Raw genomic sequence first — 17,577 nt, forward strand, 5'->3', positions numbered from 1 at the left:
AAGAATAGTCTAGAAATACCAATGAGAAACTAGGGATCCACGTGCCAAATCTCCACGATTGATGATAAGAGGTGGGTGTAGAAAAAACCCATGTGGATGAGCTGCAGAGGAAACACTGCCCGTTTCTCCACTCTGGGAGAGGGTATAAAAGAAAGAAATGATACACTATTAATGATTATTTTTACAGTTCTTCTGTTGAATTGCCTGGCACTTGTGTAGTTTTCGGTAGTAACTCTTTGAGCATTTTATTTATTTATTCTATCCATTGTTATGTTAATATTTCTTAATGTTTGGAATTTTTGGTAAATTTTATCTTTTAAAAAATTATCTATCCTATTCTTGTTGTAAAACTGTACATATATTAAAGCAAAGTTGTATTTTATGATTCTTTTTTTAAATTCTGTTTCTGTATTATTTCCATCTTAGAATTTATTATATAAAATTGTACTTTCTCCCTTTTTGATTAGATTTGCTGGTAGTTTATCCATTTAATTATGTTTCCTTTTTTTTTTTTTTAGAGAACTAAATTTGGATTTATGTGTTGGTTTTAAAGATGTTTACAACTCATTCATACTTGTCAATTCTTTCTTGTATTTCTTTGTGTTTTTTTATTATTTATTTTATGAGGTATCATAACAAGAGTATAACATCTTCATAAAAATTTCTCAAAGATATTTATTTGACTTGACTAAACCACCATTCTTATTTTCAAAAGTCAGTAAAATAGGAATAAGTATTTTCTTAACTTAATAAAATACCTTTTATTTTTAAGTGATGATCTGATATAATGGGGAACTGTGGTAGGCATTACCACTTGAGTTAAAAACAAGGCAAGCATTTTTATTGAAAGAACTACCAAATGTAATTAAAAGCATAAAAAATGGAAAAAAATAATACAAAATTATCACTATTTATAAAATACATTCTTGGATGATATAGAATAAATTGGGCACAACAAAATATAAATAAGAAAGGTTAAAATTAATATAAAGAGATAAATAGTTTTCATATATAAATATTAACCAGAGAGAAGAATCACGAAAAATAACTCTATTTACAATAACAACAAAAGATACAGAAACAGAACAACAGCAACAAAATAATAGGACTCATATAAAGAATAAACAACAACAACAACAACAACAAAAACTACTAAAGGATATAAAATAAAGCATGGACAAGTAAAGACAGAAAATTCTTGGATACGACATCAACATCAAAGTTACACAATTTAATCCTAAGTAATGAATTTATAAATTCGATGTGTTCCTAATAAAAATGTAGTTTAAAAAAACAAAACACTGAACCTTATATAGAGAGTCAAATACAAAATAAATTATAGAAAGAATAACCAGGAAAGTTTTCTAGGGAAAAAAACAAAAAACAAACAAACAAAAAAAGCATTGAGGTAAGTTAGCATTACTATATCATAAAACATAGTTTAAAACCTTAACTACTAAAATTGTGTGATGCTAGCTCTTGAAAAGATATGTGAACTAATGGAATACAAGAGAAAGTGCAGAATCAAAAATAAATACCTACGAAAATGTATGATACAATGAATGTCACATCTCAAATTATTGTGAAAAAATGACCTATGCAATATGTTGTGTGGTGAAAATTTTCTGAGTCAATATCTCCTACTGTATTAGGGTAATACTCAAGTGCAACAAAAATTTAAACATATAATATAAATACACAAAATCACTAGTAGGAAACAGAATAATTGTAAACTGGACTTAAAATATCAATGGAAATATGGGTAAAGATCATGAACACAGATTTTACAGAAAATGTAATAAAATTAGCTCTGAAACAATTATACTCAAACTCACTGATTAAACAAATGAATAAAAAATAGATGCTGTTTTTTACCTATCAGATTGGCAAATATCCAAATGTACATTATGACACACAGCTAGGGAGACTGTGCAGAATTAATCATTCCTAACTTGGCAGTTGGAACTTTAAATTGTTTTAAGCCCCATAGAATGCAATTTGGAAGTTATCTCTAAAATGTAAAACTGCATATAACCTTTGGTCTCAATTCTGGGAACGTACACATTGAAAATGATGCACGTACAATGTTATTTATTTCTTCATTGTCAGTAAAAAGAGACTGAAATTTAAAATTCCATCAGCAGTGGATTTCTTAAACAATATTACATACATATGAAGGAATGTTATATAGCTGTGAAAAGTTTTGAGAGAATTATCCAGTACTCATATAGAAAGACATAACCAGGATTTTTTTTTTTTTTGGGGGGGGGCAGCGAGGTGCAGGAATGTATTGACATTTATTGATATTTTCTTGAAATGCATACTGAAAATCTGGAAATGAGCCTGAAATTAATAAAAGGGGTATCTCAGTTGGGGGACTAGATAAATGCTATTGTAATAGTGGAAGTCTTTTTCTTTTTACCTTCTCTCTCTCTCTTTGAATATGTACATAGCGCATGCGCGGGCGTGCGTGTGTGTAGATAGGTAGGTAGGTAGGTTGGTAGGAAGATGATTGATTGATAGATAGATAGATAGATAGATAGATAGATAGATAGATAGATAGATAGATAGATTTGGATGATTACTCAGACACTGAGAAGTAGCTTCAAAACCCTGAGACATTACATGTTATTGCTGTGTCTGTGACCTCTCACTATCATCAACCCTGCTTTTCAGTTATAAATTAGATACATGCCTCTGATATTTCCCAGTCTCCCTCCACCCCACCCCACCCCAAAACAGAGACCTGCATCCTTCAGTGAAATCATAGTTAGTTAATTATTTTGTGGTTTAATCTTGTCTTTACTGTCATTTTCCCACAATTTAAGGAAATTAGAATATGCAGTTACTGAGAATCCGGTCTCTCTGATTTTCTGATCTAATTTAGATGTTTATAGGATAAAAGAATGCTTGCTGCGCTCCTTAAATTTAATTATGGTGTTAAATAGGAGCGATGGAAAGACTGCTTTGGATCTAATATAAATTACCTTCTCTCTGCAGGAGGAGCGTTATCCGCTGCTTGGACCGTGAGCGCATAGGTCCGCCCGACTATCAATTCCACCCCCGGAGCGATGGTGACAAGTCCTGTCGTTTTATTGATGATGAAGTCTCCCTTATCCCCAATCAGGATTTCATATGAGATCTCCCCATTTGACCCTTCGTCTGCGTCGAATGCAGTGAGCTGAAATTGAAAATCACAACATAAATCCTCCGGGACCCAACTTTTCACTATTGTGTCAGTTTTTCCCCAACACAAGCAGCTTGCTTTCAAAGACAAAAAATAAGTAAAAGAAATTTTCTTGGCATATATACTACTGTTTTCATGAATTGAGGCTACTGTGTTCTGTTATGATACTGAAGCAATCACAGCAGGAAGGATTTTTTTTTTTTCTTTTCTTCTGAGAATGATAAAAAAAAAAGTTTTTGGATCTTGAAGACTATGATTAATTTAATATGGGGTGGGGTGAGAAGACCTAAAGTAAATCAAATATCCCTATAGGAAATTTTTTTTTTCTATCTTACTTCCTGTTCTTGACACATAAACACATATTACTACAGACTGAGGCCTGGAAAAAATAAAATAGGTGAAGTTTGCCTTTATTACTAACATCCATCCTTTTGCTCTCATTTTTTCACTGATTAATGTTTTCCTCCTTGTCTCTCAGATTCTCTTGTTCTCACCTCCTTTTTATTTACATCGGCTTTAGGAAAGATTCTTACAATCTCGTTCACACTGACTTATAAAGGACTGATATGGCCTAGAATATTAACTTTTCAAAATCAAACAAATGCATCTTCAGTTGTAGACTATCTAATCAGAAAACTATAATATTGAGTCCAAGAAGTTTCTGTTTTTGAAGAAAGGAATTCAATTCAGAGTCTCTGAAATAATACTACCTAAGCAACTATAAGACTAATTTGCACATGTTTATAATTATTTTGAAGCAAAATGTATCTAATTAGTTAAAGACTACATTTGAATCATTATGTGTGAAAAGAGAATGATCATTATTAATTTCATATAGCAAAATTAAGGCAGCAATGATTTATTAAATAGGGATCCTTGACTTCTTGATAAATATATGTTTACTTGAGATAAGGAAATGAATTCTAGTGGGAAATCTTGTAACATGCATTTAACAAACATTCACAGAATTGTCTGTTTTCATCATATCAAAAGTGATGGATAGGGAAAATAAAGGTGGCTTCAACATAATTAAAAGTTTTCTGTTGAATTAAAAACAAACAAATAAAACAAAACAAACAAACAAACAAACAAAAACCCACATGATTGTAGTAAATAAACTGTAGAAATTTTATCTTATTTACTGACATTTTCTTAGGTATTTCTCATCCCTGAATTTCACTTCTATAAAGTTGTAGTTCTTTATCGTTCACTCCTGTGGGTGACTACTGGGCACTCTGGTGCACCTCCCTAGATAAAATGTGAATGTGCAATTTACCTTGAAACTTGAATTCAATTTCCGGAAACCAGTGTTAATGAATGGCCTATTCAGAACTTCATATTTGCTGTCCCAAAGAAATGTAAACAGAGTGCTTTACACACCTCATCATGCTTAAGGGGATGTGCTGTGCATATGCTCTTTCTATTTTTATTATCCACTGACTTTAGAGTGATGATGTGCATAGAAATAGCAGAGAAAAGAAAAAAAAAATGAGAGGAAAAAAGGAAATTTGAGAAACTGGCATTCAGCTAAGTCTAAGATTAGGTATTTGCAGGTGGACAGATGCAGTTGCCAGAAAGAAAGGCATTTCATGGAATGATTCTGGGATTTCTGTGAGAATGACAGTCATAATCAGAAAGGCAAAAGGGAAGGAAACTATTTGCAAAAATAGTTAAAATGAATGTTGCATATTTATTGGGGAATTATTCATGCCAGACAAATTCATTCTCTTTCCTGTGTGGATAAAATTAGAAGATGGGGGTAGCAGAGGAAATATCAATTTTTATTATAGTAAATTACTTAACTCAATGTCTCAGGGAATCTTAATTAAAATTTAGTGTAAATTGCACTCAATATTAACATTCTTTCAGGGACTTACATGGGCTAAAGGAATTTAATGATAAATGGCACTGTATCAAGTTAAGAAGTATTGAGGTGCGTGCTTCAGGGATGTAGGTATTTTGGCTGGTCTTATTTAACATTTTCATAAATGAAGTTGGAAGGAAGAATAAACTGGATTATAATTAAATCGAAGAAGGCATCCATCTGGGAGGTGCCTTAAATACCAAATAGCACTATAAAGCACAGGTGATAGAAACACACCTAAAATTGAGGAGCCATCGAACCACAGAAAAGCTAATAGATTCAGGGACCAGGACTAGTGCCGCAGAAACCTTATCAACTGTGTTTTCCCGAAAAGACCTAGCCAACCATCAGCTCTAATGCGTCTTTTGAAGAAAAAAATAATACAAGACCCAGTCATATTTATATTATATTATATTATATTATATTATATTATATTATATTATATTATATTATATTATAGACCCGGTATTATAGTAAAGTAAAACCGGGTCTTATGTTAATTTTTGCTGTAAAAGACGCATTAGAGCTGATGGTCTGGCTAGGTCTTATTTTCGGGTAAACACGGAAGTAGAAGTTTAACAAATAAGGCAAAAATAATTTTTTTTTAAAGTTACTTAAATAACTCTACCCTATTTTTTCAGTATTTTAGTACTTAAAAATAAAATAGTGGATTATGAGTCAACATAATTGAGCAATACATATAAAAACAAAAAATATTTTGAAGTATTAGGTTGGTATAAAAGTAATAGAACGGTTAAAAGGTTAAAAATAATTGCAAAAAACGTATTTTGCACCAACCTAATAATCATTGGTGGTTCAAAATTTTAAAAAGGGAGCTGAGACTCTGACTCTGAATATGCATAAAATGGTAATAACTCTCATGAAAGACTCTGAAACTAAACTATGGTAAAGATTTCATTCAATAGCAACTCAATAACTGTGATCCGTGATCTTGGGGATCATGGTATATGAAGCCCATTCCTAATTTAGAGGAGAATTCTGCCTCCTAAATAAAAAGGGATTGAAGGAAAGGTTGATTTACATAGAGAAGCCAAAGTATGGCTTTACGTAAAAGGACAGATGTAAAGAATATCAGATCATAAACTGAACAAAAAATATCAAGTTGGAGTTTCAAAAAGGAAGGGGGGTAGAATAAAAATCATAATTGATACAGAAATAATCACCATACCTAAACTGTGAAACAGAAGTGTGAACATAGTATTTTCATATTACTGAGTATGTTTTAATTAGAAACAAAACTGATCATGAATAACTGTGTGACCATTTGGCTTTTTTACTTCCTGGGCATCCTGGATCCTTGTTTTTAATGAGTCCCTCATTTTCCTTTGGGGAGTGATTCATCCCCTTCACACTCTAAGTTTGGGTGATGCTGACATTTACCTACGGAGATGCAAGTGAGATTCAGGCCTGGACATTATTTGATTCTAGAATAGGCAGTTACCTAAGTTGCTATAGTGAAGATGATTGCTAAAACTACTGGAAAAGAGTGGCTCTAGTGTTTCCTATGGCTAGACTGGTAAAATAACAATCTGATGTTTATGCTGATCTTCTTGTCTGTATTGGGTCTGCCTAAGAATGAGGCCAAAAACAAGACAATTGTTGGGAAAGTTGAGAAAATAACATGACGATATTAATTAAAGTGTTCTGTACTAAACATTTAATTTCTTTGTCTCATCTCTATGATATAATAAAGGATTTCTGACTCATATACAGTTAAATGAAAATGAAAGTTAAGCAGATATTGATCTCCTGGACAGAGAGATTATTTGGGAAAGCAACATAAAACTCACAAGCTATGTAATAACTATGGAGACAGATTTGCCAGAAGAAGAATTTAATTTACGTTTGGAAATTTTACGTACATAATTGAACGTCTCTATCAACACTTATATAAATGCATAAGTAAGAAGATGAAGGAATGAAATAACCTTTCAAATTTTAAAGAAATATCAGACAACTTAGGAAAAGGGATGGTTGTTAATGCATTTGTAGAGGGAATTCCAGCTCTTTACTGGATGAAATATATTCTGATCATTACCAGTATTTTAGTAAGTTCACTTTTATGCACTAGATATGATAGAGATTGCTATAACAAAACTTTTAAGAAAATGCCTCAGATATATGTAACTAGAAATAAAAATACACCCTGAGTGCAGATTATTTAGGAGACTTTAGAAGCCATGTCTACAGGGCACAAGACTTCCACTATGTTACTGCCGTAAAAGTTATATAGTTGCCTGTACTGTATTGTTATTTAAAGCTAAATAAACTTAGTGTTACGAGAGGCCCATTGAGTCTTTCCAGATTGGCTTTCAGGCTGAACCCAGGTCTGCTCCTGCTTGTCAGGCGTATTGAGAAATGCATCATTTAGTCATCTCCAGATTTATGCTCTCTGGAGCTTTAATGTTAACCTGTGGTGCTTTGAAGCTAAAAAGCATACTTGGCTACTAGTTACCCCTCTTCTGTTCAGCACATCCTAGAATAATCTAAGATGGTAACAATCTTAGTAGCATAGGTAATTGGCAAATTTATTTTTCAGGTGTATAATCCATGACTCCTCCTATTATCACTGTTAACCATAATCATTAATTTTTGGGGGGCCATTAAAGGATTTTTACTGCAGATGTATCTCTTATGCAGGTATTCAACTTCCTGATAGAAATCCAAATAGAACATTAACAACAAGACTTTCTAAATTGTTTCTTTACATTGCTCGAGAATTTGGAGGGCTTGTTTCTTTTCTGTGACAACTTCACCATCCTTTTGTAGAGGTTCATTGAATTTCATTATTCAGACTCTGAGAGTGGAAACTGGAACCTTCATTGCTTTAATGGTGTTACATTCTCTCATGCTCAACTTCTACCGTCATTACCTCAAATCAAGATTTCCTCAAAGTTGGCTTCCATTAATTCCCATATCACAGGCTTTAACCTGTTAATTTAAGGATCTGGTCTTAAACACTTTTTCAAGAAATCTTATATTGTATACAATGGCAAATCTAAATGACTCTGCTATGCAGGCTGTTTCTTCTTTAATTAATTGATACATAATTCAGACACTGGTGTCTGAAAAATGCAGAGTGCAGAAAGTATAGACAGAATAATTACTGTCAAACAGCTTGTGGTCTAGAAAAGGAGACAGGAAAGAAACATATCTTTAATAGAAGTGCTATTTCAAAACAATAAAAAGGAACAAAAAAAATTTCCAAAAGTAGAGAAAAGCCTGTAACGACAAGGAAGCTGGAAGAATAAGTGAATGTGTATTTGACTTAGTAAAAGAAAAGAATAAACTTCTTTTTATTTTTTTTTTTACCATTCAGTTCCTCCCCTCTCAAATGGCAATGGAATTGGTATCCTTAGTACATGAAATTAACATTCCTATGGTCACGTCATTCCGTCCAATACCATCATATCTTCTTCACTTGCCTGTCTGAGTATTAAGTAGACATAGAGGTTCATGAAGTTCTAATCAACAATGAAGCCTTCCCAACTATTCAAGCCCTAACAGATATTCTCCCCCACTCACTTCTTGATAAACTCTCAAAATATTTTAGAATGTTCCATCTAATTTAGCAATTCAATGATGGTGAAGATATTTTCTGATTATTTCATTGTGCAGAACAACTATCCTTTACACAATATATCATAGTCTTTAAAGGTTATGATTATATCTCATTCATTCTGTCTTTCAGAGCGCTTAGTTAAAGCACCAAGCAAATCAAAATCTATATACATTAAATAATTTGTCCAAGAAAATACATATATAACGTGTCTTTGTAACATATTAGGACTTGCCCAACAGCATTTCTGTTTGTTTGTTTACTTAGCCAAACTGAGTAAACAAGTTTACTAGGCTTTCAAGAAATACCTACTGCTCTAATTAGATTTTTTTTTATACCCTGTCTTTGAAACGTCTCAATACCCGAGTATTTTTCTTTTGTCCAGATGACTATTCTTTGACATTGTGACATAATTTACTACAAGTAGGTGTTGAGAAGGAAATATATCTGTTTTTTGAAACAATAGCTGAAAAAAAACTAAATTAGTTTGGTGATACATAGTGAAGGAAAAACATTTATAAAATTTATTGCACATCTGTGTCTATTCTGGAGTAATATCAAATTTCAAGTCAATTATCTAGTAAACCAACGATATCTAGAAATATAATATCTAAAAAGAATATTGTCAACATTATGAATGCACAACTTGCATAATTTTAAAAACAATAACATACAATTAAACAAAGGTTTCATAAAAAATGCAAGCACTGAAGCATTAATTATTGAAATTGGACCATGGACAGCTTTCACTGTGATAACCCAAAAATATGCTGACCAAATATAAAATAAATTAATTTAATTGCATTTACAAATACATTTTCTTTGACAACTATTCTTCTCAATATATCAGAAAAGGGAGATGGTGACTAAAAAATAATGTAAAATCCAAATGTGAAAATTATTTTATTTCCTATACAAAATGAAAATGCAGATGCTTGTGATCACTATATTGATATCATTAATACTTTCTCTAAGTTTATCAAATGGGAAAGCTCAATCTATACAACATAACTCTTATGGTTTTAAGAGATACAGTTTTAAAAGATGTTGAAAACTCATAATGTGTAATTTGATGATATGAGTCATATATGGCATGTGTGATAAAGCTAAAATATAATATGCCTTTCTTCTCTATTGCACCAGTAGTTACTTAGGATCAGAAATACATGATAGTAGTTCCTTTAATCTCTATGATTTGGCACAGTGCCTGGCAATTTTAACACTTGACACAATAAATGATTTTCCAATAAATGTGTCAATTATTCAACTTTGCCTCTCTAAAAGCATCTATAATTAATTTCCCATGATATGTTTTCAGTCAGATTATTTATCCTTTCAAGAGCTTTCATGGGAAAGATAATTCCAGATAATCAAGTCGAATGTTCTCTGTTCTAAGGATAAATGTCCAAGTTCTAAGTTCTATGTTCTGATACCATTATATCTGCAGTTTTATTGATTAACTTTTAAAAATACATTAACTTGATATATAGATAATTTCCCCACATTCATACAAAAATTATGTAACATTTCCTTAACCTATATCCATTAGTTATTTTATCAATTTGTTCATTAAACAAAAATTTATTAAAGGTCAACTATGCATCAGGTGCTATACAAGATGTTGAGTATACAATAGTAGTGAAACAAGGAAGAAACTAAGGAGAGGAACTGACAAAGTCTTTACTCCATTAGAGCTCACAATCTAATAAGAGAAACAGATAGTTAAAGAGTATAATTAAAAAATTGAAATGCACCATGAAGAAACATCCTGTGCTCTGTGATAATAAAGGGAGCATCATTTATCAATGGAGTCATGTAAGGCTTCTTTGAGGAACTGGCATTTGAATTGAGATCTCAATGATGAAAAGCATATGAATAGGAGTTATCTAGTCAGAGTGGTAGCATTATAATGATCATTACAAAGAGAAAGTGAATAGTAAATAATGAAATTGGAGAGTAATCCGGAGATTGGTCATACAGGTTTGTGACTTTATTCTTCTATCGGGGAAAATCATTGAAGGGATCAAGAATTGGAATTAGTGATTTGCTTTCAAATTTTAAATTATCTTGGGCTGGAATGAAGAAGTTAAATTATCACTCTTTGCAGATGACATGATGCTATATATAGAAAACCCTAAAGACTCCACCAAAAAGCTATTAGAAACAATCAACGAATACAGTAAAGTTGCTGGCTACAAAATCAACGCACAAAAGTCCATCGCCTTCCTATATACCAACAATGAAATCTCAGAAAAAGAAATACAAAAAACAATTCCTTTTGCAATTGCAGCAAAAAGAATAAAATACCTAGGAATAAACTTAACCAAGGATGTGAAAGACCTATATGCTGAAAACTATAAGACATTTTTGAAAGAAATTGAAGAAGACACAAAGAAATGGAAAGACATTCCATACTCATGGATTGGAAGAATCAACATAGTTAAAATGGCCATATTACCCAAAGCAATATACAGATTCAATGCAATCCCCATCAAAATCCCAATGGCATTTTTTAAAGAAATAAAACAAAACATCATCAGATTTGTTTGGAACCACAAAAGACCCCGAATAGCCAAAGCAATCTTAAGAAAAAAGAACAATAATGGAGGTATCACACTTCCTGACTTTGGCTTGTACTACAGGGCTACAATAATGAAAACAGCATGGTATTGGCAGAAAAACAGACACATAGACCAATGGAATAGATTGAGAACCCAGAAATAAAACCACATAAATATGGACAGATAATTTTTGACAAAGAACCTGAAAACATACAATGGAGCAAAGACAGCCTCTTCAATAAATGGTGCTGGGAGAATTGGATAGCCACGTGCAAAAGAATGAAACTGGACTGCTATTTGTCACCATGTACCAAAGTTAATTCAAAATGGATCAAAGACTTAAGCATAAGACCTGACACAATAACCTGCATAGAAGAAAACATAGGTACTAAACTTATGGACCTTGGGTTCAAAGAGCATTTTATGAATTTGACTCCAAAGGCAATGGAAGTAAAAGCTAAAATAAACGAATGGGACTATATGAAACTTAAAAGCTTCTGCACAGCAAAAGAAACCATTGACAAAATAAAGAGGACACCAACTGAATGGGAGAAGATTTTTGCAAACAGTGCCTCCGATAAGGAGCTAGTATCCAGAATATACAAGGAACTCATGCAACTCAACAACAAAAAAACAAACAACCCAATTGAAAAATGGGCAGAGGACTTGAAGAGACATTTCTCCAAAGAGGACATACAAATGGCAAATAGACATATGAAAAAATGCTTAACATCACTAATCATCAGAGAAATGCAAATCAAAACCACAATGAGATATCACCTCACCCCAGTCAGAATGGCTATCATCAACAAGACAAATAGTAACAAATGTTGGAGAGGCTGTGGAGAAAAAGGAACCTTCATACACTGTTGGTGGGAATGCAGACTGGTGCAGCCATTATGGAAGGCAGTGTGGAGGTTCCTCAAAAAATTACGAATAGAATTGCCATATGACCCAGCAATCCCTCTCCTGGGTATCTACCCAAAAAATCTGAAAACATTTAGAGATAAAGACACGTGTGCTCCAATGTTCATTGCAGCTTTGTTTACGGTGGCCAAGACATGGAAACAACCAAAATGTCCTTCGATAGATGAATGGATAAAGAAGTTGTGGTATATATACACAATGGAATACTATTCGGCGGTAAGAAAAGATGATATAGGAACATTTGTGACAACATGGATGGATCTTGAGAGAGTAATGCTGAGCGAAATAAGTCAGACAGAAAAAGCAGAGAACCATGTGATTTCACTGATGTGGTATATAAACCAAAAACAACAAAAGAACAAGACAAACAAATGAGAAACAGAAACTCATAGACACAGACAATAGTTTAGTGGTTGCCAGAGGGTAAGGGGGGTGGAGGGTGGGAGATGAGGGTAAGGGGGATCGAATATATGGTGATGGAAGGAGAACTGACTCTGGGTGGTGAACACACAATGGGATTTATAGATGATGTAATACAGAATTGTACACCTGAAATCTATGTAATTTTACTAACAATTTTCACCCCAATAAATTTAATAAAATAAAATTAAAAAAAAATTATCTTGGGCTGCTAAATGGAGAAGAGGGAGAGAGGAAATGTAAATAAAGCCCAAAGAAGGTCATTACATTTCTCCAAGTAAAAGCACTGCAGTGGTCCCAGTACACACTGAAGGTTTATTGGAATAGTGTCAGTGGGAAGATAATTGAGTAGATTTACACAGGAAGTATATGAGGCAAAATTTGCAGACTTGGTTACAGATTGAGAGGTGAGAGTAAATGGGAATGTGTCAGAAATATACGGTTTCCGCGTGGGCAACTAATGGAAAGTATTGCTATTTTTGTAGGAGGGGAATATCATACATTTGGACAAAATATGGATGATGTAATAAAACTTCAAATTCAATTAAAGTCTGCAACATGAGTAACCTATATGAATTAAAAATCATTATTTTGTTTCTATGTTTTGATTCTAGTGCAAATTAGTTTAGGTAATAAATTGGTCTGTAGTAAAATTAATATGTTTCAAATATCAGAAATAAAATTAAGTACAAATGTAAAAATATGTTTACATTTTTGTAAAGTTTGCTTATCTGCTCTTGATTTGTTATTTGCTGAAATAATAAGCCACACCAAGAACTTATATTAATATAACCTTCAAAATGTAATCAGGCTATCACAAACACACTCACACTTATCACAGAGAACAATATCATTAATTGATATAAAATAGTCAGAAAGCAATAAAATACTATATAGGCATATCCTAATTTTGTTTATAATGCTGAAAATTATTTAAAAATGATTTTAATATGTAATGTATATGTAGTATTTATGTGTTCTCTACAGAGTACTAAAGAGTATACACAACACATAGAAATATACACAGAAAAGGCAGTGAAGAATATTTATTATCATAAATGCTTTATATAACTCATGAAACTGGTTCAATAATAATAGCCAGATAACATTTACACAAGACTTATTTGTAAGTGCACATGCGGTAGTATTTTTTATAACTATTTTAATACAACACACCTGTAAGGGCGGGTACTGCTATTTTCACCATTTTAAAAGAATAATATGTTTCTAATATTTAAAAGACTAAGTCACATAGTGTACAAAGTGACCAAAGGGGACACAATTAGATAGGCTGGTCCCTGATTCTATTGTCTTTAAGTTGGATTCAACATCATCTCTGCCACTTATGAACTTTGTGAATTTAAACCAAATATTCATCAATGTAATAACTCAACTTCTTTATAAAATGGGCATGAATAAGAAATATTTTCAAAGTAATCTGTAGCTTTAATATTTAATGGCCCACTACATAGCATTACCAAGAGAAATGTATCAGGAATATTTTCAATGAAAAGTGTTTTTCCATTATCTAGAGCAGTGTATGTGTAGCTTGGTTTAAGCCATGAAGTTAGAGAGCTTTTTGAGAAAAGGTTATGGGAGGTAATGTTTTGTGTATGGCAGAGAGAACTCTTAAGCCAAACAGAAGACATTTCTGCAATGATACTTTTTTCTAAAGTGGCTGAGAGTGCTTTAATTGAGGGAGTAAGCTCAATGAGTATTTGGTGGATCATTGCTGTGTGGAAGTCGTTGGGCTGACCACCGGTGGTATAGAGATCATTGAGTTCCTGTCCGAAAGGGATTTATAGTTCAGTTAGGTGGATAGATAAGGTTAGTGGACATATTTGTCCACTAACCTTAATGCAAGGCACAGTAAAATGCACAGGAGATAGAGTTGCCAGCTGGGTATGTGGGAGTATGGTGGAAAGAGCCACTGATTTTGACTTGCTAGGAAAATGATGGCTTTGTTAAGAAAGTAACACTTGAACTGTATGTTAAAGACAAAAAGTGTACTTTGGATGAAACCTTAAAACCTGAGAAGGATGTCAGTGGGTCATAGAATGGGGAGGATTATCCATGCTAAAACAAAACAAAACAAAACCCTCTATATAATTTCAAAGTCAGTTACTTGGAGGTATGTAGCAGGAGATGAGACAAATATCTGAAGTATTACGAAGATGGACTACACAGATGGATTGCGTAGACGTTCTCGACTACACATGTGGAGATTGGACACTTCCTTCGGCAGGTTTTCACGAAGGATGGCGATCTGTTCTAACTCATATTTCAGAATGATCATTAGCAGCAGTGTGGTGGGGAATATGCAGATACACGGTAATCAGAGTCTCCTGTAGTAGGATAATTTATGGCAGTGCATAGCCATGGGAAAGGAAATGATGACAGACAGATACATTTTGAAATAGCAGTTTCAGAAACTGGACAATCAGGTGGATGTGTGCAGATGAAGGAGAAAAATAAGAAACATAAATCTGAGGTTGCTCTCCTGAAGTCTGTGGAACCGAAGATTAATGGGCCCTTTATAATATGCTGGCCTCCTGGAAAACAGGATATGCTTGTTTGAGTTCCTGCGTGTGTCTGTATCTGTGTTTCTGTATTAGACAGAAGGTAAGGGATGGAATAATTTATCTTGGAATATATACAAATTGAAGCGCCTTTCAAAATCCACATTGCCATACCCAGCAGACACCTGTAATGTCAGCTTGTGTTCAGGTCATCACAGGGCATTTAATACCGGAAGACATGAGAATACATAGAAGTGATGATTGAAAATTTGGGAATAGATGAAGTAAAGGAGAACTACATATTGACTTTTGGAAAATGTTAATACTTAAAGAGTGAAAATTCAACAAGGAGACAGCAACAAAGCTACCACAGAGATAGGATGAAAACCAGAGAAGTTTTCCATAAAAGGGTAAAGTTCAGTTTTACATAGATTAGGATTGGGAAATGCTTTTGTACTTGACAATTAGGCATAGATCTAATTAGATTTATGATTTTATATGATTTGAGTGGTATAATATGAGTAAAAGACAGATTATATAACTGTATATTAATGTAATGAAATAATTAATCAATAACAACTAATCTATTCCCTAAATTTATCAATTTGTCCAAGATCCTGAATACATCAGAGTGGAATATCAAAGTGGACTAGCAACATGGCACTTTATCTGGGAAGAGTGTTTAAGTCAGGACGTGGAAAGCTTTAAGAATGTTTACAGGCTAAAGGGAAGGAATCAGTAGAGAGGAAGATATTATTGTAGTAAAAAAGAAAGGAAGGAAGGAAGGAAGGAAAGAAGGAAGGAAGGAAGGAAGGAAGGAAGGAAGGAAGGAAGGAAGGAAGGAAGGAAGGAAGGAAGGAAAGAAGGAAGGAAGGAAAGAAGGAAGGAAGGAAAGAGGGACAGAAAGAAGGAAGGAGGAAAGAAAGAGAATAATTACTGGAGCACAGGTGAAGGTGAGGGGAAATTGTAGACTTTTAAGCAGTGAAAAGAAATACGAAGCCTGATCAAAGAGAATAAGAATTGAAGAATGAGGAAAATGGAAAGAGATGGGAAGAGAAGCAAAAGACTCAGCTCCATCTAGGACTCCAACTTCGTGAATTAAGAATTACAATTTTCAGAGGTGCAAAAAAATATTGTAAATTTTTAAGTCATTTTTTCTCCAAATTGGCTGTTTATTAGAGCTGCTTTGTATTATTAAATACAATTTCTCCAAGTGACTCTGCTATGAGTGGCCAGATTTTTTAATAAAAATATCTCAAGGTGAAATCCCAGCACCCATATTTATAGAAGTTCCTCAGGTAGAACTATAGTATTGAACTAAGATTAAGAGCCATTGATTTAAGAGAATTGCAAAAATTTGGAAATACTATCTATAGAGCATGGATTGGATAGTTAACTATGGTTATTAAAATCTACAACTTTAAAATATTAAAATTGTATATCAAAATCTATATCTTATAGTATAGAACAATTGTTTTTTCATGAAAACTAGCTGTGTGTGAAATGAGACCTTAAGATGATAGAGTATATCCATTAGTGTCAACCTATAGGATTTCACTGATGGCCTACAAAATGGTATTTCATGCGCTGGAAAAATAAATGATTCTCATGCATGCTAGTAATGTCCCCCTAAACACAAGATGTGCTAAAAATCTAATTATAATTCATTTCCAGTTATAAAAGATGCTGATGCTCTTTTATGGCAGTGTTCCCCTAAGTGTGGTTCATGAACCGTAAACATCAGAAACACTCTGTTTCTGTTTATAATAACCAAGCATAAGAGATATAGATAAAGTCAGAAGACCAATTTATAACTGAGAACTTTTAACAAGGACCTAGTTACTTACATCTTTATGACCAAGTTATCAACTTCTTGTAGGCAATGAGAATTACCTCATATAAGAAGATAGTGGACTCAAATAATTAAGTAAGCACTTACATCAGGCCAAGATAGTCTCATGGCAATACTGAAAATGAAGATTGAAAATGATCTGAGTACAATACTTAAATTCTGGTATCCAAGACTCTCCTTGCCAGAGAGTTCTCATTGTCACCTTTGTTTGTAATACTTTCACTCTTTTTGACATCAGGTTACTAACCAAAAAAGAATCTGATTGATATTCTGTTGGGTTAATGGGGAAAGGTAGAGTTGATGGGGGGGGGGGGGGTTGTGGGTGGGTTATGAACCTAGTTTATGACCCTTAAAAGGCATTTGCAGATCATATGAGTAGTTCCGCATCATTTTAGTTTAAAGTTTGTCTCTCAGTGAGAAATCTACATTCTGTTATTTCAAGGTCCTTGGAGGATGTTCTATAGCCATACCACTCTTTTACCACATACCAGAAATAATATTAAAAAGACTAATCATAAAGCTTCATTTCTTGGCATTTAGTATTTTTTTCAAATTAGAGGCATATTGACACAAACAACACCCCATCTTCATAATCTGCATAGTTCAGGGCAATACATAAAATGAGACTCTTTAAAAGCAAGACAAGATCCGTTTTATAAAGAGATAC

The 17,577-nt window shown here is 33.1% G+C and overlaps 1 protein-coding gene across 1 annotated transcript in view; it reads right to left on the minus strand.

Moving 5' to 3' along the window:
• PCDH15 (protocadherin related 15) overlaps window positions 1-17,577 on the minus strand; it is a 1,316,677-nt gene that overhangs the window by 240,674 nt on the left and 1,058,426 nt on the right. The window contains exon 18 of the mRNA XM_088791982.1: window positions 2,988-3,181. Coding sequence (XP_088648108.1) covers window positions 2,988-3,181 — 194 coding nt within the window. The remainder of the gene's footprint in view (window positions 1-2,987; window positions 3,182-17,577) is intronic.

The sequence above is a fragment of the Rhinolophus sinicus genome, chromosome 15 (genome assembly GCF_057876585.1).
Source record: "Rhinolophus sinicus isolate RSI-liver-muscle chromosome 15, RSI-T2T, whole genome shotgun sequence".
In the NCBI taxonomy this organism is placed as follows: domain Eukaryota; kingdom Metazoa; phylum Chordata; class Mammalia; order Chiroptera; family Rhinolophidae; genus Rhinolophus; species Rhinolophus sinicus.